The following is a 22,864-nucleotide window of genomic DNA, read 5'->3' on the forward strand; positions in this document are numbered from 1 at the left end:
AGGGAGAGGGAACATGTACCTCAGAGCTCTTGTAGCCCAGGAGCAGATAGGTGGCCATCACCTCGTTGTACCTCTGGCCCACCAGTGAGTCCTGGATCTCCTCCCGAGTATAACCCATCGATACCATCAACTCTGGTGGTTGGGGGAGGGAGACACAGTTAAGGCTGGTCTCTACCCACAGGCAGGCTCTAGCTCCCGGCCAGCGTAGCCTCACCTGTCCGTCGGGGGTCCTTGTAGTCAGGGAGTGGCTCCACGTACGGCTTCAGCTCATCGTCCTCATGCCCCACGTTCATCCACCGATCTTTCATGATTTGCTGAGAAGCAGAGGGAAGGGCAAAGTACAGGGGGTGGAAACTCAGCATGGGGGTCCCATGAGAACCCCAGGACTTATGGCCAGCTAGGCTCTAGGCTGCTCACCTCTAAAGTGCCTCTCTTGCTAGGATTAAGAATGAGAAATTTCTTCAGCAGGTTTTCACAGTCAGTGGACATGTAGAACGGAATACGGTATTTTCCCCTCAGTACCCGTTCCCGCAGCTCCTGTGGTCAGAAAATTTAAGTCACCTCCCAGGAAGAAGTCTTATGTCTAAGATCCCGATAAGCAGACCTCATTGAAAAACAGAAAGCGACAGCCTAGGTTAAGACAGCTCACAGTGAGGGGAAGAAGCCCTATATACCATGTACTCATAGACTTGATTAGCCTTAGGCCAACAATCCAGAGTACTTTGGAGGGGTGAACACATCTCTCCAAGATGATGACTGACCCTCTTTTTAATTAATTAATTAATTTTAAATTTTTATTTATTTTTGTTTTGTTTTTGAGAAAGGGTCTCCTTGTAGCCCCTGCTGGTGTCTGGAACTTGCTACATAGACCAGGCTGGCCTTGATCTCACAGTCACCTGCCTCGGCCCCACCACTCAAAGTGCTGGGATTAAAGGCGTGCATCACCACACCTGGCTAAAATTTTATTTATGTATATGCAGAGAAAGAGAGAGAGAGAGTGTGTGTCTGTCTATCTGTCTGTCTGTCACTGTGAAGGCCAGAAGAAAGTACTGGATATCATAGAAATGGAGTTATATGGAGTTATAGGTGGCTGTGAGCCACTTGACATGGGTGGGGTGTCTTCTGGAAGGAACAGCAAGTGTTTTTAACCACTGAGCCACCTCTCCAGCCCCAAGAACCCCTTGGTCAAAGGACAATCTGTGGGAGTCAGTTCTCTTCCCAACCATGTGGGTCCTGGGGATCAAATTCAGCCTTTATCCACCAAACCATCTTGCCAGTTACCCCTCCTTTTTTAAAAGATTTTTTTTATTTTGGTCTTTTTGAGACAGGGTCTCCCTAATAGCCCCAGCTGACCTGGAACTCCCTATGTAGACCAGGCCAGCCTCAAACTCAGGGAGATCCGCCTACCTCTGCCTCCCAAATGCTGGGATTAAAGGCATGTGCCACCATATCCAGCTTTTAAAAGATTTTTAAAAATGAGCATGTGTCTGTAGGAGGAGAATGTGTGTGCACTTGAGTGCAGGTGCCCACAGAGGCCAGAAAAGGATGCTGGATTCCTTAGAGATGATGTTACATGGGTGCTAGGAACTGAACTCAGGTCCTCTGCAAGAGCAGTGTATGCTCGTAACTACTGAGCTGTCTCTCCAGCCTCCCCACCAACACACTTCATTTTGCTTTTGAAATAGGGTCTTGCTTTCAAGATTTTCAGATTTTCCTTCCTCAGCCTCCCTACTTCTGGATTACAGACATCTGCTACCATACCCAGCAGGAAAGACCTTTTAACTTCTCTACTTTCTTGGCAGGCTCTTCTCTGAAGTTTTTGCTTCAGAACAATGTGGACAGATGACAAAGTTGAGAGGGCAGGGATTAGACCAGAGGCCAGGAGGAAAATGGAAATAAAAGTGCCCTGAGCCCGCACTTTACTCCACCTTGAGGTTCTGTCCATCAAAAGGCAGGGATCCGCTGACCAGCGTATAGAGGATGACTCCCAGGCTCCACACATCTACCTCAGGACCATCGTATTTTTTTCCCTGGAAGAGTTCTGGGGCAGCATAAGGGGGACTGCCACAGAAAGTATCCAGCTTGTTCCCAAATGTGAATTCGTTGCTAAAGCCAAAGTCTGCAATCTTGATATTCATATCAGCATCCAAGAGCAGGTTTTCTGCCTGGGAGGTAAAGATGGAGAACATCAGGGCCCCTTATAGACAAGCTTAAGGCACTGGGGCAGGCGGGAGGGGAGTGGGAGAGCCATCAGAAAGTCATCGCTAATCTCAGAATGTTCTCTACCTTCAGGGTAGGCTCAGTCAGCACAGACAGGCTGGAGAAGAGGAAGGCATGAAGGCTACCCTCCACAGGCAGCCAGGAACCCTGGGACTGCACAAAGCTTCAGGGTCAGGCTCACCCACATTTCCTGCTCATGGCTGCAAATACTTTAAGCAACCAGGAGACTCAGGGGTAGCTCTATGTGAGCATCTTGCTAACAGAAGGCTTGTGTGTGTGTGTGTGTATGTGTGTGTGTGTGTGTGTGTGTGTGTGTGTGTGTGTGTATGTGTACACAAAGCGGCTGAAGTGGCAGTGGCACTCTCACACTCTTTCCTAGATCTGTGAGCTGGGAAGAACAAGAAACCTTCGTGCGGTCTGTTGCTACCATGGGAGCCTCAGTCTGGGTACAAAGCCTCTACCAGAGCATTCCTATTGGCTTCCAGGTCATCTTGAGAAAAACAGTGGCAGGAGTTTCCTAAACACTCAAGTGCCTGCAGAAGGGAAGCACCCACAGGAGGTAAGAACACCCCTCACCTTTAGATCTCTATGAACAATAAACTTCTGGTGACAGTACTGCACAGCAGACACTATCTGAAAGGAAGGAAGAAGGGTTAGCTTGGCAGAATGAGCATGGGCCACAGGGCGGCAGAGTTGTCACTAACAACCTACTTTGAAGTTGCCATGCAGATGAGCAGGGCCCAAAGTACCCTCCCTGCAGCCACTCGCTCAGGCAGCTCTTCTGTGTCAGGCCCCAAAGGGGAGCAGCAGGCCCATACCTCAGGGAAGGAGGCAGACCCACCTGGCGGAATTTGGCTCGAGCTTCTTTCTCTTTCATCCTCCCGTGGGCCACCAGGTAATCAAATACCTCTCCTACAAGAGATGGAGTGCAGTGAGCTGCACTGCATGGGCTGGGAGAGAGACATGGGGTACAGTGGCAAGAATCGGCTCCAGACCTACCGCCACTGGCGTACTCCATGACAAGGTAGAGTGTCTTCTCAGTCTCGATCACTTCAAATAACTTAACTGCAAAAGAAAAGGCTGAGCTGGGACTTGGATGGAAACAAAGGCCACACACCAAACCCAGTGTGCCCAGAAGCGTGTGAAGGACCAGAAGGTCTACTCTTATGCTGTCACCGCCCCAGAGAAATCTCCTCTTAAACTACTTAGAGCAGCCCAGGGGCCAGAGTACAGCTGGACTTTGAATGGCTTTGAGTTGGAGGAGGCAGAGTCTTTGACACCCTCCAGGACAGAATCCATAAGGCAATGTGCTGTGGAGAAGGACGCGGAGGCCAGGGGACCCTTGCTGAGGGGAGAAAGAAAAGGGTGACAACTGTTTCTCACCTATGTTGGGATGATTCAAAACCTTCATTATTCTTACTTCTCGGAATAGCTGGAAGAGAAAACACAAGAGGCTGTGTCGTGTCTGCTTAATGGACTCACTTTAGGTCCCTCCAAAGCCCTGTCTCTGCCAGGGGTTTTTGGTTGGTTTTTTTTTGGTCTTTTTGAGACTGTAGCCCCAGCTGTCCTGGAACTCACTATGGAGACCAGGCTGGCCTTGAACTCACAGAGATCTGCCTGCCTCTGCCTCCCGAGTGCTGGGATTAAAGGCTTGTGCCACGGTGCCTGGCATTGGTTGTTTTTATTTTTAAACAAAAAACCAAAACGAAAACCAGACACTCCCTCCACCCCAAAGAAACCCAACCCAAACATGAACCCATGTAGGAAAGGAGAGAAGAGCAGAGGGAGGCTGGAGCAGAGCTGGATTGCTAGCTTGCTATCTAGGCTGCCTCAGCTTTGGACAGCTGGTGGTGCCCTCTTCCACACCCACCCAAATCCAGCCCCAAACAGCAGTCAGGTGCCTCTGCAGGGGAGAGTCAGCCTGGGTCTGCCAGTGTTTAGCAATGAGCTCCTTGGCCAGCTCAGACCAAACCCACCACTGGCTTGGTGACGGGGCTGGTGCTCCAAAGGGCACTCATGTCTTCTGACTGCAGGATGGCAGAGGCTGCCCGGAGGATAGGCTCTTCTCTCCCGGGCCTCTGAAGTGGTGACAGAAGAAGCCACTCCTATATATAGCTGATGCCAATTTTAATCAAATCCACCTCCACACACTCACGCTCTCTTTGTGAAACAAAATCAGGGGCTCCAAACCATACATTTCCATAAAGAAAGATGACAGAAATGAACTCCTTCCCCGTGTGGGGGCCACAGAACAGGAGGTAGGGTTTCCAACTGCCAGGCCTTACCTCTTGTATAAAGAACAGAACTAGTTTCTTTGTATGTGTTTGGTTTTGGAGGGGGTTGTCTGGAGCCCTGATCTAGAAAGTAGTTTAGAAGACAGTGACTATGGTTTTCTCCACTGAATTGTGTTCAGAGCTGTCATGGAGTGGACTGGAAGAGCAGCAGCTGTTTTCAATCTTCAGGAACCTGATTCTGACCCTTACTTTGTCAGGGCCCAGACTTTCCTTGCTCCCTTCCTTCACCCGTGAAAAAGAAAAAGCTCCTGGCAACCAAGAGGGGCAGCCATGGGGAGCAGAGCTGCGCTGATACCCAGCACCGATGGACACCTCAAGCACATCCATTTGGTCTAGAGGGGCAGTATCCCAGGAAAGCCTAGAGTTTTCTGGGTTTGCCTAGAACCCTGAAGAGCCAACGTCTTCAAATGCTCAAACTATAAGAAGCATTGCTAAGGGCTGGAGAGATGGCTCAAAGGTTAAGAGCACTGACTGCTCTTGCAGAGGGCCCGGGTTTGATTCCCAGTACCCACATGGTGGCTACAAACTGCCCTTAACTTCAGTTCCAGGGGAATCCAAAGTCCTCTTCTGACCTCCATGGCACTGCATGACATGGGTCCACTCACATCTTACATGCAGGCAATACACTCATACACATAAAATAAAAATAATAAAATATTTTTTAAAAAAAAAGGGTGTGGTGGCGCATACCTGTAGTCCAAGCACACGGGAGGCAGAGGCAGGTGGATCTCTGTAAGTTCAAGGCCAGCCTGGTCTACATAGTGAGTTCCAGGACAGCTGGGGCTACAGGGAGACCCTGTCTCAAAAAGACGAGAAAAAAAAAAAAAAAAGCATTGCTAAGAGCATATATGTAAACAGAATGATTGGTCAGAATGAGATCAGCCTTAACAAAGTATGTTAAAAGGCTTTAAAAATGGCTATATTTGAGCCGGGTGTGGTGGCACTGCCTTTAATTCCAGCACTTGGGAAGCAGAGGCAGGCAGATCTCTGTGAGTTTCGAGGCCAGTCTGGTCTTCATAGTGAGTTCCAGGCCAACTGGAGCTACAGGGAAACCCTGTCTTAAAAAAGACATTTTTAATGTCTTTAAAAAGGCTGTTTGGGGCTGGAGAGATGGGCCAATGGTTAAGAGCACTTGCTGTTCCTGCAGAGGACCAGGGTTTGGTTCCCAACACCAATATGGCAGCTAACAACTGTCTGGAACTCAAGTCCCAGGGGATCTGACACCCTCTTCTGGCCTCTGTGGGCACTGCATGCATGAGTACACTTGACATGCAGGCAAAAGACTTAAAAATGCATAAAAATTACACATAAAAATTAATAAATTTTGTCTTTTTGGTTGTGAGCCTGAGCCTTTAATGGCTGTGCCAGCTCTCCAGTGGCACACACCTTTAATCCCAGCACTTGGGAGAAGGTGGCAGGCAGATCTCTGTTGCTGGGAGCCCCTGTCTCAAAAACAACAACAAAAAAATTAATAATTTTTTTTTGTCTTTTTGAGACAGGGTCTCTCTGTGGCCCCAGCTGTCCTGGAACTCACTATGTAGACCAGCCTGGCCTTGAACTCACAGAGATCCACCTGCCTCTGCCTCCCGAGTGCTGGGATTAAAAGCGTGCGCTACTACGCCCGGCTAAACTTTTTAAGTGGCTGTATTTTAGCATGAGGGTCGAGGCAGGAAAGCAGGCATTCAAGGCTATCCTCAGGTACATAATGACTTCAAGGTCAGCCTGAGCACATTAGACCATGCCTCAAAAAGACCCAAATCAAACCAAGCAAACAAACAAAAAACAAAAACACTCCCAAACAAAACAATGAAACCAAAGGAAACCAACCAACAAAGAAAAACCTCTTCTTTGTCTGGTATAGGCACTTTCCACTCAAGAACAGGTAGGGAGGAAGAAAGAGGGAGGGAAGAGGATGGCTTGGTTGTCACTGGCAAGGAACGGTGGCTGGCTAGAACGGTCCGAGAACCAGTGGCGCACCTCACGTTGGCTTCACCTGTGCGGGGCTGGTGCTAGTGGATCAGGGGCAGCCCTCCCTCTCTTCCTCCAAGCAGGAGGCCTGATGATGACAACACTCCCATTAAACCCAATGCTCCTGAGAGGACCCTAGGGATAATACAATTTGGGAACTGTTTGTTAGCATGTTAGCTGTTAGTATGTCAGCTGTTAGCATGTCAGGGGAGATCACTCTATCTACTCTCATTCTGAAAGCAACTCCCTGTGTAACAATTTCCAGCCCCCACCCCAATTTTCCCGACATTATTCTAACTGCCTGTTTACACACGGCCATGTCCCTTCAGTTCAGTTACCGTGATGTGCTCATGAAAAGAAAACTCTCTTGGCCACAGCATGAAAAGAACTGGGTCTTGGCTCTGTGAGCCTGGGTCAGCTGGTAGGAGGGCCAGGGAAGCTTGGTTGACCTGGGTGCTGACCTGGGTGGGGCAGCTTTGTGCTGCCAGTCTGGAGGTTCCTTTCCGAGCTACCTTAGTACAGGGTGGTGAGGGCACGGTGCTTCCAGTTCTACTGCCAGTCGCTGCACGACGCCACCTTCCACACCTCAAGGCCTCCTTTACGTTTCCTCACTCATACTGGACTTTTTATTTTCTGTCTTTTTGAGACAGGGTCTCCCTGTAGCTGCAGCTGGCCTAGAATTCATTATGTAGACCAGGCTGGCCTCAAACTCACAGAGGCCTGTCTCTGCCTCCCAAGTGCTGGAATTAAAGGCGTGTGCCACCATGCCCAGCCATGCTGGACTTTTGTCTTTTTTTTTTTTCCCCTTTTTGAGACAGGGTCTCCCTGTAGCCCCAGCTGGCCTGGACTCACTATGTAGATCAGGCTGGCCATGAACTCACAGAAATCCACCTGCCTCTGCCTCCCAAGTGGTGGGTAAAGGCGTGCACCACCACGCCCGGCTCATATCGGACTTTTATAGTTTCTTTGGCACAGAGTTTGTCTCCCTGCTTGGGGGTTCTCCTACAACCTAAGGTAGATTCCAGTTAACAAAGAATAGTTCAACCTCAACTGGCAACAACTCATGCTCACAGAGTGTCCAGCAAGAACACCTAAAATGAGGGAGAAAACTGGGAGTACCTTTAACTTGTGCGCTTTGTCAGGGGCTCAGAACTTGAATCTACCTTCTAAAAACTTCTGTCTTCTAGCCAGGCATGGTGGCGTACGCCTTTGATCCCAGCACTTGGAAGGCAAAGGCAGGAGGATCTCTATGAGATCGGAGGCCAGCCTGGTTTACATAGAGAATTCCAGGCCAACTGGGGCTACAAGGAGACCCTGTCTCAAAAAGACCAAATCAAACAAAAAACAAAACAAAAGTACCTCCTGTCTTCCATATTTACTCTCTGAAATGGAAGCTGGCAAAGGACCCAGGAGCAGGTTCCTGCCTCCTCACCCGGTACTTCTAGAGCCATTCCCCTGGACTGCATGTACCTTGGTGTGTGTATTTCTAGTAATGCTACAAACATGTGTTTCTGCACAGAGCTGGTCATAGGCCAGGTGATAACACAATGTAGGAAGTAGGTCAGACAGGTAGGAAAGTGGCTGGGAAGGGCAGAGACTTCAGAGGAGCAGGAGGCCCACTGACTGGGTCCTGTGGGGCCAGCAGATCACTGACCAGAAGGAAACCTAGAAAGAGATGGAGGTCTGGGGCACTTACTTTCTGAAGGCTGGAGGAGTTCAGCTGTGTCTTGTCAATGATCTTCACAGCGACCTGAACATGAGACAAAACACCCAGGATCAGTTCTTTGGCCGGCTACCCCAGGGCTGACTACCTCTCCACTGCACTTTGTGCTCCTTTGCATCCCTTGGCTCTGAGCACACACATCAGATCTCAGTTCTGCTGATAAAGAAGAGGCTAGCTACAGAAACAGTCTCACCACTGTCTGCTGGCGTGTCACAGGGTGGGAGGAGCTGCCACAGCCCCAACCCCAGCGCTCACCTCTTTCCCCGTCAGGATGTGCCGGGCCAACTTCACCTTGGCGAAGTTACCCTTGCCAATGGTCTTAAGGAGCCGGTAGTTGCCAATATGGGGCTGCTCGTCAGCAGAGGTGGCTGAGTTGCGGCCCCGCAGCATGTTGGACTTACTGCTGGGCTTGGAATCAAGGTGTCCCAAGGTGGGCTGCAGGATGGAAACAAACACGCCTTTACATCTGCCCCTCCCAGTTTTCTCTGCCTCTACCCTCAGCTCTGCAAAAACTCTTAAGCAGCTGGGTGCAGGGCTGGTCGGCATGCAAAGAATCATGAGGCAGGAGGAAAGAGCAGGGGAGGACAGCTGGTGAAGGTCCAGGGCTAAGAGCCTGTGGGTGCCAGAGCTCAGGACCAGGACTGTACTTCACCAGTGCCATTGCCACTCATCCCCATTAGTAATCTATCAGCTTCTCTGCTCCTACTATAGCTGGGAGACCTTGTCTCCCTCGGTCCTATTCACATGGTGAGATGAGAATCCTTCCTTTTGGTCGGAGACAGCATCAAAGTCCGCCTCGCTGCCCAGCCCTTAATATTACCCTCTACTAGTCACTCTTTTTTTTTCTTTCGGCTTTTTGAGACAGGGTTTCCCTGTAGCCCCAGCTGTCCTGGAACTCACTATGTAGACCAGGCTGACCTTGAACTCACAGAGATCCACCTGCCTCTGCCTCCTGAGTCCTGGGACTAAAGGCTTGTGCTACCATACTCAGTTTCTATCCATTCTTTACTGTTTGTCGCTCTTAGTGAGACCGGAAGCCCACAAGGACTGGTGGGGAACCTTCATTCATTGTATTTTCTTTTGTTTTGTTTTTTTTTTTTGGTCTTTTTTGAGACAGGGTCTCCCTATAGCCCCAACTGTCCTGGAACTCGCTATGTAGACCAGGCTGGCCTTGAATCACAGAGATCCACCTGCCTCTGCCTCCTGAGTGCTGGGACTAAAGGTGTGCACCACCATGCCCGGCACATGCCAGTATTAACAGAACTATGGTTAATACTCAGCGAAATCGCTGTCCAAGGAATGAACTGAGTGGCTGGGTCTGAGCAGCACAGCAGCCTGCCCTGCTCTGCGCTCTTCTGATACTCCATAGTGCAAACAAGGTGCCAGGAAGCAGCAGGAGCATCCAGCTCTGCACAGTGTGCATGAACAGTGAACAGACCACCAAAGGGCGTGGTTCTGACAAAAATATGCAAGAAGACTCATAATTTCTCAAAGATTAAGAGACCCAGTAATTCCATTCCTATGTATATGCCCAAGAGGAACATACGTACACACAAAGCCCTAGTGTTCACAGAAGCATAATCCATGATAGCCAGAGGGAAACAACTCAAATGTCTACCAATCAGCAAGCAAATGTGGCATCACGCAATGGAATATTAGTTGGCCATAAAAAGAATGAGGTAATGGGGCTGAAGAGATGGCTCAGCAGTTAAGAATACTGACTGTTCTTGCAGAAGACCTGGGTTTGAATCCCAGGACCCACATGGCAGCTAACTACTGTCCGTAACTCCAGTCTCAGGGGATCCAAAGGCCTCTTCTGTCCTCCACAGGCATTGCACAATATGGGTGCACTTACCTACATCCAGGCAATACACGCATACACATAAAATAGAATAAGGTACTGAGACATACTACAACACCAAAGAACTCTGAAGGGACTAAGTAAAGGAAGCAGGTCACAAAGGGCCATATGACTCCGTTTTAATCAATGTCCAGAATACACAAATCCAGGGGGATGGAACATAGACTTGTGGTTATCCAGGGCTGGAGGGGGTGGCAAGTAAGGGCTATAGGGTTTCTTTGGGGATTAATGAAAATGCTTGAAATCAAATGACACAAACTCTTAAGTTTAATAAAGGCACTCGGCTGGACTTGCAATGGTAGGCTACATGGTAGGTGAATTATATTCCAATGTAACTGCCAAGAGTTCGGACTAACTCCACATTGAGCACTGATTCAACTCTCAGAGAATATCCTGGCACTCTGGAAAGGTGGTGCCACAGTCTGATCCCTGAATGGGCAGGGCTGCCCAAAAGCAAGTAGACAGTCTGGGGGTAGCAGGGTGACCTAAGGTATGTGAGTCAAGTTTCTCCCTCTCAGGGCCCCTCTGTAGTTTTAAGCCTTTAAAAACTACAGTGTTAAAAGCATGACTTCCTTCAGCCCAGGGAACTGTCCAGGGTCCCTTGGCAGAAGTACGCTGGCTCCACAGATACCCTCTTCTCTGCGGTGTTTGTGCAGTAGTTTGGTGCTGGTTTTCTTGAGCTGTTTAACTCAGATTCCAAAAGTCCTTCAGAAGAGAAAAGATCCCATGCACATGGCCGACTTCATCTCACCATTCCGTGTCCCCATGGCTCACTGCTGTTCACTTACCAGTTCTCCACAGCACCAGTTGGACAAGAAGATTCTCAGATGCCCACTTCTCTCTTTTCTTAAGGAACTCTAGGGCTCATATCCTCTGGAGAGAAAGGCAGCTCTATCTCCAACTATGCCTGATGGGCCAGTTTCCTGAAGGATACCCTGAACCCTTCCCTAGGTCTTGAAGACCTGGCTTCTCAGCCCCATCCTCTCTGACAAGCTGCCAGACTTGCTGTGCTCTCCCTATCTTCAGGGAACCAACAACTGTGATCCTTCCTCCTGCCTCAGCTGCCAGTTAGGAAAGTAAAGTTGCCTTGACGACTTTGTGTTGTTTGCGGTGTAGGGGATTGCACCTGAGGTCTCACCGTGCCAAACAAGTGTTCTACTACTCGACCTTCGCCCCTTTCTTGGTGACTTTTATTTATTATTTGTATTTGTATTTTATTTTATGTGTATGTGTGTATTACCTGCATGCAGGTAAGTTACACCCGTTTCGTGCAGTGCCCGTGGAGGACAGAAGAGGCTGTCGGATCCCCTGGGACTGGAGTTACGGAGTTAGCTGCCATGTGGGTCCTGGGATTTGAACCCAGGTCTTCTGTAAGAAAAGCCAGTATTCTTAACCACTGAGCCATCTCTCCAGCCCTCTTGGTGACTTTTAATGTAAGTTTCTTGTCACATTCCTTTTGCCTCAAAGTCTAGAATCGCATTCCAAGCAGATGTAGTGTCGATGTGGGGAGCCCTTTGCTGCTGTGAAGTGCAAGCTAGGATTCTGGGCCAGTCTGAACTCTGCCCAGCCAGCTCCTTCTTGTTTCTGGCTTTGGGTTGTCTGTGTGGCCCAGGCAGCATTCCCTCAGGTTGGGCTATAAGCAGGACTGTAAGCAGTGCACTCAAGGGTGGCATGCCTGCTGTGTGCCTTCTTCCTTATTTGTTAGGGTTAGCCCTGTAGATACCAGAAACAAACTGCCAGAGTTCAGATCCTAACTGCCCCTGAGTTCAGGTTCATTTTATTGCTATCAACATCTTTCTGAAGAGGGAGGTGACATCACCGGGCGGTGGAGGGGGGGAACCACTCCAAGATGACCTTTGTGGGGTTTGTGCGGAGGGGGTTTCCTGGCCCAAAGAATATAATTCAAGTCCTGACTCCTCCTCACCTACTAGCTTTACTTTCCATATCTGTGAAGTGACAATAAAACATTCCCTACTTCTCCCGGGCATGGTGGCGCACGCCTGTGGTCCCAGCACTTGGGAGGCAGAGGCAGGCGGATCTCTGTGAGTTCAAGGCCAGTCTGGTCTATATAGTGAGTTCCAGGACAGCTGGGGCTACAGGGAGACCCTGCTTCAAAAAGACCAAAAAAAAACCCGAACAAACCGTAAAACATTCCCTACCTCTCACGGACACGGACAGATAAGAGAACTGTTTTATCTAATATTCAATAAAGAGCAACCATTGGCTAGCATGGGCTACATAGGAAGTTTAAGGCCAGCCCAGGCTACATAGTGAGATCCTGTGTCTGAAACAACAAGAAGAAGCAACTATCTTGTCAAATCTTCCTGTCACAAACCTGTTCACCTAAGATGAGCCTACTACAACTTCAGACTGACAGAGATGCCACGGGGTCTTCTCAAAGGGACAACTATCTATTCCAAGCCCCTGCTGCCCTCCAGACCTGGTAAATTGCAATCCTTCCTTGGCTGTCGCTGGCCTATCACAGCTACTGTAGGTCAAGACGACGATGCAGGATGGCTATGAAGGACTGGTTACTAGCTGAGTTCCCAGAACAGCGAGGGAGAGACTCCATTTGTTCAGGATCTATGGAGATAAGCCAGTCTTGGTGTCTGTTCTTTGAGCTCCTGTTCCAGTCACCGAACTCTTTTTCATGTCTGAGCCACCAAACTCTTAGGCCATTCCCCAGATAGCACTTCTTGGGCCAAGGTTCAGATGAGGTAAATTCCACCCCCCACCCCACCCCCTGCTGCTGCTGCTTAGAGGTGAGACCATGGGGTGACTATTATATAGAGCTCCCCTTCTAAGGGTCAGACAGGACCATTCATTCTGGCCCCAGATCTTACCAAGAGGGTGGTAGGGCTGAGACCTAGCTGTCCTTCTGTTCCAAAGAAATGGGATCTGGCTAAGCACTGTCCATTCCCCATCCCCAGTCTCCCTGTTCACAGAAGGATTCACAACATCAGACAAGTCCAGAGCTTGGACCCATACCATACTCTAGGCAAGCCCACAGACACCTTGGTGAAAATGGACCCATACCATACTCTAGGCAAGCCCACAGACACCTTGGTGAAAATAGCTCCACGGCTCTCAAGCAGCCTTCAGAGGCTGCTGCCTAAGAGGCCATCCTGCAACCAGAACCAAATGGCAGACCAAGCAAGTTTCGAAGCTGCCCCGACTTAGAAGAAAAGTCAAAACAATTGTGTGGCCAGTGTTCGACAGGAGGCAGAGCAAAGAGAGCCAAAGGCAGAGTCTTACAGCCACTGGATCTGCCAGGCCCTTCAGAACCTGGCCTAGGCAAGTTGCCAGGCTCACCCGGAAGACAGCCTCCACCCCAGAAGCCCAGGCTGACTCAGGCAGGCAATGTCCCCTTCCCTAATGCTGGAGGCTCCTACCAACTGTTCCCAAGAAGCCATGGTCTGGGGCTCAGTGTGGAGGGTTGGCCTCAAGTATCCTGAGGTTTCCCCCAGTTGGGAAGGGGCCAGGCTGGGAGGGGTGCTGGGCAGGTACTCTTTGGCCAAAGGCAAAGTAAACCCAAGGCGGGTGGAGTGAAGAAAGGTGTTCCTGGGCAGCCGCCCCAGGTCCCAGCTGGGCTTCCAGGGTGGTACCCCTTCTTCTGCGGCCGTCACCTTGGCCTCAGGCTGCTGAGGCAGACTAGAGCTGAGGGAGAAGCCTCTTGGTATGTGCCCTTCTCCTTTCCTCCTTTCCTAGCCAATGCCTCTGTGACATCTGGACCCTTCTGAGGAATTTGACTAGCCAGTGCTAGTGCCCAACTCCACCACTGAGCAACTTCAGAAGGATTCTCTCATTGAAGTGGGAGGGAGGAAAGGAGAGGACAGCCCCAGGGGCAAAAAGGGGAAACATACCCAGCCGAAGAACGGGACAAGGACTACGAGCAACTTCCATTCAGCAGAACCTGTCAGGCAACGAGGGCAAAGTACAGAGGCCGGGAAGAGCCAGGCCCAGGGCGGGGGCTGCCGGCTCAGCCAGCCACCCTTACTCCACCAGGCGACACCTTCCACCACCTCCTCAGTGAAAAGCAGCGAAGAAGCCAGGCCGAGAGGTTCCTGCCTGGGAACCTGGACTGTGTCGCAACCGAAACCACCACTAGCAGAGAGAGACAGAGAGACTGGGTTTGGCAAGGAGAGCAATGGGGACAAAGCCCATGGCTTCTGGAGGGCCAAGGCCAGGTGGTCAGGAAGAGCGTCCAGCACTGGATGGTACACCAGGAGTAAGGTGGGAGGAGAGGGCCAAGAGGGGACAGGCAGGAAAGGAGCCGAAGAAAGAGGCGGGTTTAGATCAACTTCCTTCTCCCCTCCCCCTCCCTCAGTCCCGGAAGTGGGCTGCCCCACCCGCCCCAAGGTGCTCTGCTGGGTAACAGCTGGAGAGGGTGAAGAGGAGACTCACTCCAGTCAGCACTGTCATAAAGCCCTTATCTCACCTGCTGCTGGTGGGACCTGGGTAGGGGCAGAACATTTTAACAAGGCCTCAAACATGGTGCAGACTGAGTGACTCAGATGTGGCAGCCCTGCAGAAGGCCAGCAACCTCCCTCAGGACAGAAGCAGGGTGGGTGCAAAGCAGCAGCCAGCCAGCCCACAGAGGCATCACACCTCCTGCTTTCTAAAATGTAGCACTTGACCTTAGAACACTGCAGGCCCCACTAAGACACCAAACATTTGTGCACAATTTCAGGGGGCCTGGGGACTGTGTAAGGCCCCAGGGAGGAGCCCTTATGTTAGAAAACAAGAGGCTTTTTCCTAGCTTCTGCCTGGAGAATGGGAACAATCCATGTGTCTTTCTAGCCTTGCTTCTGCAGACCTTCCTTAGGTTCCCACTCACCTCCAAGTCTCATCCCCTAATCCCCAAGGTCCCCATGATCTGGACATGTGGGAAATGTGCGGCCAGTCCCCTAACTTTTGCAGCACAGTGACCTGTCACTGTACCATGCCTGCAGCCTCTCTGGTGCTCAGCAGACCTTTTTCCTGCTCTCTGGCAGTCTAGCTAGGATCTTTCCCATTAGTCACTTCTGTAAACACTACCTGTTGGTGGGCCAGCAACACCTCAGGGAAAGTCCATGACTTCTGTGCCCTTCTAGCACCAAAGCACATACCTGTGAGTGATCATGTCACTCAGGGGTGTTCCCAAAATACCTGCCATATATATGAGCCCTGCCCAGTAGATCCCACCTTGGAGTCTTTATAATTCGCTTTCTCTATATAACCTATGGGGTTAGCAGCACCTTCTTTTCTATCAAGAATCTGATACTCAGGGGCTGGAGAGATGGCTCAGCCCTTCTACTGCCTACTCTTGCAGAGGACCTGGGTTCAGTTCCCAGCACCTACATGTCAGCTAACAACAAATTCCAAGGGATCTGAAGCCTTCTTCTGATCTTCCTGGGCATTACACGACATAAGCGCACTTATATAAATGCAGGCAATATACTCATACACATAAAAAAAAAATAAAATATTTTTCAATAAAGAAACAAACTGATACTCACAGGTTCAAGGCATATATACGTAGCCCCCCCCCCCAGCCTCTCATTGCAGATCTGGGGCTGGATGGTGCCCAAGGGCATTTGCCCTGTCTACCACATCAGTACCTGCTGTTCCAGTCAGTCTCCTTTCCTAGTCTGGCCTCAACTTTTCTAGATGGAAATTTGCTCTCATTTTCTTCCAAAGAAGGTAAATTCAGGCTCTTTCTTCACAGGTAGCAGGAGTCAAGTTGGAAAAGAGGCTCAGGAAAGGGGCAGGAACAGGAAGGACAGGTTCCACTGAGGTCAGGGGTGAGTGCTGCTGGAGGGACCTGACCAGGCTGTCATGCAGCACCCCTCCTTCAGCACTCCCCAGTGGGCCTTGATCTTAGGGGAGAGGTCTGGCAAGGGTCCTGAGCTTAGGCCTGTCCCTGTCTGAGACCACCCGCCCTTTTATTCACTGGCAGACTCAAAAGTCAGAGCAGTATCGAACAGCTCCATTTTCCCAGTACCCAGGCTTTGCAATGTGACAGAAGAATGCTTCCTCAATCCTATGTGGGAGACTGAGGAAGTACCAAGCACTGACCTTAAAGACAGAAGAGGGAAAGGTGGCATAGGACTTGAAATTATAGGGCTATGGGGAGTCCCCAGGTTTTTAATCCTCCCTGTGGAATTCAGTAGCCTTCCTGGCATCCTTTGATCCCAAGCAACTGTCACTCTCAACTGCCAAGAATCCATATACCAGGAGCATTCTGGGTAGGAGAGAACTGGAAAGCTGTGTTCGGTACTTACCAGTAAGCAGGCCCCCCCCAAATCCTAAGATGGCTTTACTTGGGGGTATTTACACATTGCCCTAACATCCTGAGGCAGTAAGGAGGCTTCCTCCCTTTCTCCTGCCAGGGTAGACGCTTCCCAGACTACGGACATCAGCAGAGCCTAAACTTAAGTCACCAAGGTCACTCACTGTCCTGTAGTCCTCTGTGCAGATGAACCATCAGTGCAGCCTAGAAATGAGAGGTGCCTGCAAGCCCAAAGCCTCACAGCAGCAACCATAGCCTGCCCAAGAAGAGAAGACAGCGTGGGGCAAGATGAGAGCTGGTTGCCCCTTTCATGTCTGGGAGCCACAATGACCAGCGCGCCTCAGTCTCTGGGCTTTAGAGTCACTAGATGCTGGACTTCTCTCAAAGCACAATGGATTCCACTGAGCACCCAGGGCTCCACAAGCTTCCACGTCATCCTGAATCTGCTCACTGTTGACTGGTCTCTGTCACGGCTACTGTTGCTCCAGCAAGCCTTTGTGAAACATCAACCTATGTAGCCAGGGCCACCTGCAAAGTCCATTGAGCTTGGGTACCTGTCTTCTAGAATCAAGAAAGGTGAACTGTGGAGAAGGCAGCTAGTCTCTCTGCCTACTGTGTCTGAGGTGAGGCAAGAGAGCAGGCAGGGCTTGGGAGCAGGTAGCCCTGGACACAACCCACACCTCTGCTACTTAGTAGACCAAGGCTTACGCGACAATTCCAAACTGGGACCGAAGGTAGGATGCCAGATGTACCCATTTCACAGGATCAGAGAACATCCATGCTTGCTTACTACAGTGCCTAGCGTTCAGTAACGCCCTGCTAATGTTTTCAGTAATCTCTCTTCACTTCTGTTTCCCACTCAAAGGCTTCTCTCGGCCCTGAGATCTGTAATCTCTAAGAACTTGACTACGAATACGAGTATAACTAAGCTGATTCTCACTACCCTGGTATTCCTTCTAGAACAAGGAAAAGTCAAATTCCTGCCACAGCTGCACAGTCAGGCAAAGAGGACTCTCTTTCCTAACACGAAGCTACTCTGTCAGAAGGCGTGCAAGTGAGAGGGCACCCACAGTGCTGCCCACTGTATAGCTGGAAGGATGAAGGTGCCCCCCCCCAGGTCCTGTCTGGGCTCTTCTTTGTTAGTGCCTTAACTCCTTCCTTCCAGAAACAGTTGAAGAAACAGCCGACATACCAGTACCACATGGTGCCAAGGGCTGGGGGAAGCTCACACTGCCAGCCTTGCACTTCATTCGGCTCCTCCCGTACCAGTGGGTTACTGTAACCATGGAGACGAGTGAGTTCCTCCATATCACAGGAGAGCCAGCCTGCCAGCAGCCCAGGCTGGGGGATGGAGGTGGGGGTGGGGGGTGAGGCAGAAGGCAGCCTGCAGCATAAGGGCTTGGCTCACTGTACAGGGAACTGTGGGAAGTGGGCGGATACTACCAGTGCAGCCAAGGTGCTGGGCTTCCTCCGAGGTGCACCTCCTTTTCTTTGCCCAGTGGTTGGTTTCTCGTATATTCTATGGACTCCAGGCTTACATACTCCAGTCCTCTGCTGTGTACTGAGATGTTGTCGCTTAGACCTGCAGTGAGATCCTGACTCCTCTGCCTTGGCTGTCACAGAGGGAATAGAGCAAGCCTACCCAGAAGCATGCATGCACACCAAAGGACCGACCCCGTTTAGCATACAGCACTTGCTCCCTTATTCATTCCAAATCTGGACACCTTCACAGTCAAAGCCACTCCCTTCTCTGGACTTTTGCAGCACACAACTTGTACCATTCATTTCTTCTTGCGTCCCTAACACCTAAGTCCCCTCAAACTCTACAAGGTAAGAGATGGTGTCTTGCTCACCCTCAGAAGCCCGCATGTCCAACAGTGCCCATGCCTAGCTGGCTCATGTGAAGGTATCTGTAGAATAGAGCAGGTACAGGTTTCAGATCCTCAAAAGTTGCCCTCCTGTGACCCCCCAGGAGATAACACGAGAAGAGGAAGGGAGATTAAAACTTCTTGCCAGAGGAACCATTTCCTCCCTTTCAAGGTATTTGTGGTCCTTGAAGTTGGTGAGTTGGTGTCTGTCAAAGACAGGGACTTTGGTTTATCTCCCAGCCCAGAACAATGCCTAGGGCAGCATTTAATAAAGCACTGCACAAATAAATGTGCACAGTGAATAAGAAAGTATGCTGGGGATACAGCTCTGCTGGTAGAATGCTTGCTTAGTATGTATGAGCCCTGGGTTCCATCCCAAGAACACCATAAAGCCAGGCACAGTGGCATACAATTTTTTTTTTTTTGCCTTTATATAACTAGTACTGTGATAGAGTTAGGGGAATCAGAAGTTCAAGGTTATCTTCTACTACATAGCAAGTTCAAAACCAACCTCAACAATATGAGATCCTGTCTTTAAAAAAAAAAAAAAAGGAGAGGTGGTGGCACACACCTTTAATCCCAGCACTCAGGTGGGTCTCTGTGAGTTCAAGGCCAGCCTGGTCTACATAGTAAGTTCTATGACAGCTGGGGCTACAGGGAGACCCTGTCTCAAAAAGACCAAAAAAGAAGGAGAGGGAGAGTGAAAGGGGGAGAAGAAGAGAAGGGAAGAGAGGAGGGAGGGAAAGGGAGGAAGGAGAGGAAGAGGGAGGAGGGAGAGGGAAAGTGCTGGGAAACTGATTGAGGTGGCACACACTTGTAATTCTAGCATTCAGAGGCCTAGGCAGTAAGACTGACCTGAGTTCCAGGCTAGCTTGGCTACACAGGGGGTTTCAGGCCATTCTAGGTTACACAGCTTACCTTGCCTCAAGAACAAAAAGATGGGGCCAGTGAGAGCTCAGCAAGTAAAAGCACTTATTGTGCAAGACTAACAGCCCACACATTTGATCCCTCAGAACTCCTAAGAACTAGGGGTGGTGGTCACATCTAGAATTCCAGCATCCCTACGGAGAGATGGGAGGCAGAGACAGGAAAACGCCAGGGAAGCTCAGGCCAGTTAGCCTGGAACATGCTGTGCAGCAAAAACTAAAGACTGCCTCAACAAGTTAGAAGAGAGTCCTCTGACCTCCACATGTGTGTCATATGCACACACCTACACTCACATCTCTCTTCTCCTTCCCTCCCTCTCCTCCCTCTTTACACACACACACACACACACACACACACACACAAATAAAAAAAGGCAACAACAACAAAAAAATGTGTTGAGTAGGGTGTGGTGGCACAGGACTGTAATCCTAGCACTGAGGAGGCTGAAATAGGACGATCAAAGCCAGCCTGAGCTACATAGTGAAACTTTTTTTTTTTTTTTGCCCTTTTTGAGACAGGGTCTCCCTGTAGCCCCAGCAGGCCTGGGACTCACTCTGTAGACCAGGCTAGCCTTGAAGTCACAGAGATCCACCTGCCTCTGCCGAGTGCTGGGACTAAAGGCATGCGCCACCTCTCCCAGCCACAGTGAAGCTTTAAAAATGTGGAGAGATGGCCAGGCGTGGTGGCACACGCCTTTAATCCCAGCACTTGGGAGGCAGAGGCAGTCTCTGTGAGTTCAAGGCCAGCCTGGTGAACATAGTGAGTTCCAGGACAGCTGGAGCTACAGGGAGACCCTGTCTCAAAAAATAAGTAAATAAATAAAAATAAAAATTTTTTAGCATGTGTATGGGGAGTTAGGAGGCAGCTCAGTTGATAGAATGCTTGCCTAGCATGCATGAAGCCGCTGGGTTCAGTCCTTGGTCGCCCATAAACTGGGTTAGTGGCACACACCTATATTCCCATCACTCAGGAAGTGGATGGAGGCAGGAGGATCCTGAGCTCAAAGCCAGCAGCCTCCAGGGCGACACAGCCAGTTCAAGGGCAGCTTCGGCTACTTGAGACCCTGACTCAAAAAACAGTGGTGGGAAGAGCTGGGGTGTCTTCATGATGGCCAGTGTTCTCAAGAGACAACATCGAAGTCAGCTCTATGATCACCTTGCCCAAAAATGGATGGAATGCAGTCAGTTACTGAGGGGAATGGAGACCACACGATATAGACACAGCTAGGGATTAGCTCATCTGCTCCTTGGTTCCCTGTTTTCTCAGGGGGGGATCCTCTCACCCAATGGTGCTCCAAGCCTCCCACCTAAGAAAGCTCTTCTCCTTTCCTCTCCACATTCAAGCCCTCCTAACTTGGCTAGGAAAACAGGTGTTAGAGAAAAAATGCAATTCAATCTGAACCATTCCAAAAGCTACTAACCAGGGACGTGAAAACTACTTGTATAAGGATCACTGGGGCCATTTCGTGTTTGCTACACTGAGAGTTCTGCTGTGGTATTTCCTGCTTGAACTGGTGTACTGGTTACAAGGTCCTGTCCACCGCTGGAGTGCCCCATGCGCTCTTACACACCTGCTCTGTCCTGCCACACTGAGCACTCCTACCCTGCCCCTCCCTAAACTGCCTCCTGCTACATAGAGGCACAGGAACTAAAAACAGCAGCAGTGGGGAGCTCCATGACTCACGCAGCACATCCATCTCCTCCCAGAATCTCCGACTTCTCCTGAGTCTTTGCCAACACAAAGTAACAAAGAAGCATGAAATTTAAAACAAAAAACAAACCTACCACAAGAAAACACCTCAGCATTTATGCAACAGCCTCTCCACCCTGTAGACGTCACCTCCTTTGCTCCTGCCCCGCCTGATGTGGTACCCTTATGGTGGTTCAATGCCTGGAGGTGGAAAGGGCCAGCCCCAGGCTGGGAAGCAGGCTTCTGGGTCTTAACCAGCTCCAGCAACTTCTGGAAGGTGCTGAACAAGAATCTTGCAGGGCGCGGTGGTGAACACCTTTGATCCCAGCACTTGGGAGGCAGACGCAGGTGGATCTCTGTGAGTTGGAGACCAGCCTGGTCTATAACAGAGTTCCAGGTCAGCCAGGGCTACATAGTAAGACCCTGTCCCAAAAACCAAACCAAAACAACCAAAACCATGTGTCTTTAGGGCTGGAGAGATGATTTAGCAGTTAAGAACATTAGCTGCTCTTGTAGAGGACCCGGGTTCAGTTCCCAGCACCCACAAGGGGCTCACAACCATCTGTAACTCTAGTTCCAGGACATCTGACTCCTTCTTCTAGCCTCATGGGCACTGCACACATGTGGTGTACTTACATACATTCATACATTCAGGCAAAACATTCACACGTTACAATGAATAAAAATATCCAAGAATCCTGCCTCTTTTTCACGGCCACCTTCCCCTGCAAGAAGAAAGACTCCTGCCTCCTGTCCCTGTAGTTCAAAGAGGGAATTGAAGGAGGAGGAAGAAATGTCAGGAAAAACACCAGACTGTTTGCTGCCCCAGAAGTCACTGTGGCCAGAGGTCAGCCTGAGAGGGGGAAAAAGTTACAGAAACCACGCAAGGTTGTCACTGTCAATCCTGGCCTCACAAGTGTCTCCACCAGGCCACAGGCCAGGCTTTCCATGATGTGGCTGCTCTCCTGACATTCAACAGGTTGCTCTTTCCAGAGGCCAAGGCCCCTGGGCTGCTCACACTGGTCAGAGGTGCTATAGGCGCATCTCCTGCACAGGTGGCCAACCCACTGAGGAGAGGGCCTGAGCCATGAAAAGGGGTCTGCCCTGGGCACACCTGTGTGTCAGGGCCATCTTAGGCCAGTGCACCCTCCAGCAGCTGTCCTGTGAGGAAGACAGGTGCTTCTTTTCATCTGCATTGTTCCGCATTCAGGACAATTTACTAGTGTGCTAGCTGGTGCTGGGTCTATCAACTAAAGAGAGCACTAGGACATGCACATGCAAATCAGCTGCAGCCTAGTTCTCCAGTAATCCCCCACTTGCCAGAAGTTCCCTTCTAGGAGATGGGGGGCGGGGAGCTCAGTGGTGCTATGCTGGCCCTACCATGAGCCAGGCCCTGGGTCCCTGCCTAGCACTGCCAAGAGCTCCCTTCTGAGAAGGAACTATTATTTTCCCACAGAAACCTTACCATTGGCAGATGGCTGTGCTTTCAGGTCAGCCCATGGGTACCCACATTGCATTTGTGAACTGTGCTTGAAAGCTAAGCCATAGACTAGGACAAGGAAATGAATTCAGAACTCCAGCTTGGGACCTTGGAGCACACCTCTGCTCTCTGGGCATCACGGGCGGAGTACATTTAGAATTCCCAAGCCCTCAGTCCTGATGACAATGTGATACAGAGGGCTTGAACAAGTCACTTCAAAACTCTTAAGAGTGGCTACAGCTTGTGGTGGGTAGGAGAGACAGTCTGAGAAGAACCCAGATCCATTCTGAAGGGGTGTTGCCTTCCAGGAAAGAAGGGCTATCCCAAGACAAACAGGGAGGACTATTTCCAGCTAGAGAGAAGGGAGCCTTGTAACAGTATCCTGATATATCTGGGGCCAATGCTCTTTGGAGGTGCCTCCCCTTCGGTACAGCCAGAGCAGGGGATGTGCCTATCTGCCTTTCTGGGCTTGCCCCTGATTAGCAGTTCAACCCTCGGCTGAGGGCAACACTGCTGGGCTCTGGTACTAAGTGGCCAAGGCCCAAGTAGGCATCTTAGCTCTC

General features: G+C 50.3%; 1 protein-coding gene across 8 annotated transcripts in view; it reads right to left on the reverse strand.

Annotated features, from left to right (window-relative positions):
• Mark2 (microtubule affinity regulating kinase 2) overlaps window positions 1-22,864 on the reverse strand; it is a 73,620-nt gene that overhangs the window by 8,572 nt on the left and 42,184 nt on the right. For 5 of the 8 annotated variants that reach the window (XM_008834175.3, XM_008834180.3, XM_008834179.3 and 2 more), the window contains 10 exons: window positions 8,461-8,640; window positions 8,179-8,232; window positions 3,604-3,652; window positions 3,220-3,285; window positions 3,062-3,132; window positions 2,797-2,853; window positions 1,929-2,165; window positions 418-537; window positions 215-314; window positions 20-132 (listed from right to left, as the gene is read on the reverse strand). In XM_008834175.3, the coding sequence (XP_008832397.1) occupies window positions 20-132; window positions 215-314; window positions 418-537; window positions 1,929-2,165; window positions 2,797-2,853; window positions 3,062-3,132; window positions 3,220-3,285; window positions 3,604-3,652; window positions 8,179-8,232; window positions 8,461-8,640 (1,047 nt within the window). Of the gene's footprint in view, window positions 1-19; window positions 133-214; window positions 315-417; window positions 538-1,928; window positions 2,166-2,796; window positions 2,854-3,061; window positions 3,133-3,219; window positions 3,286-3,603; window positions 3,653-8,178; window positions 8,233-8,460; window positions 8,641-12,506; window positions 12,650-13,929; window positions 13,974-22,864 lie in introns of those variants that run through there. The other 3 variants (XM_017798457.2, XM_017798454.2, XM_017798455.2) reach the window with 3 other exon arrangements.

Source organism: Nannospalax galili, unplaced genomic scaffold (genome assembly GCF_000622305.1).
Source record: "Nannospalax galili isolate Female #2095 unplaced genomic scaffold, S.galili_v1.0 scaffold1677, whole genome shotgun sequence".
NCBI lineage: Eukaryota > Metazoa > Chordata > Mammalia > Rodentia > Spalacidae > Nannospalax > Nannospalax galili.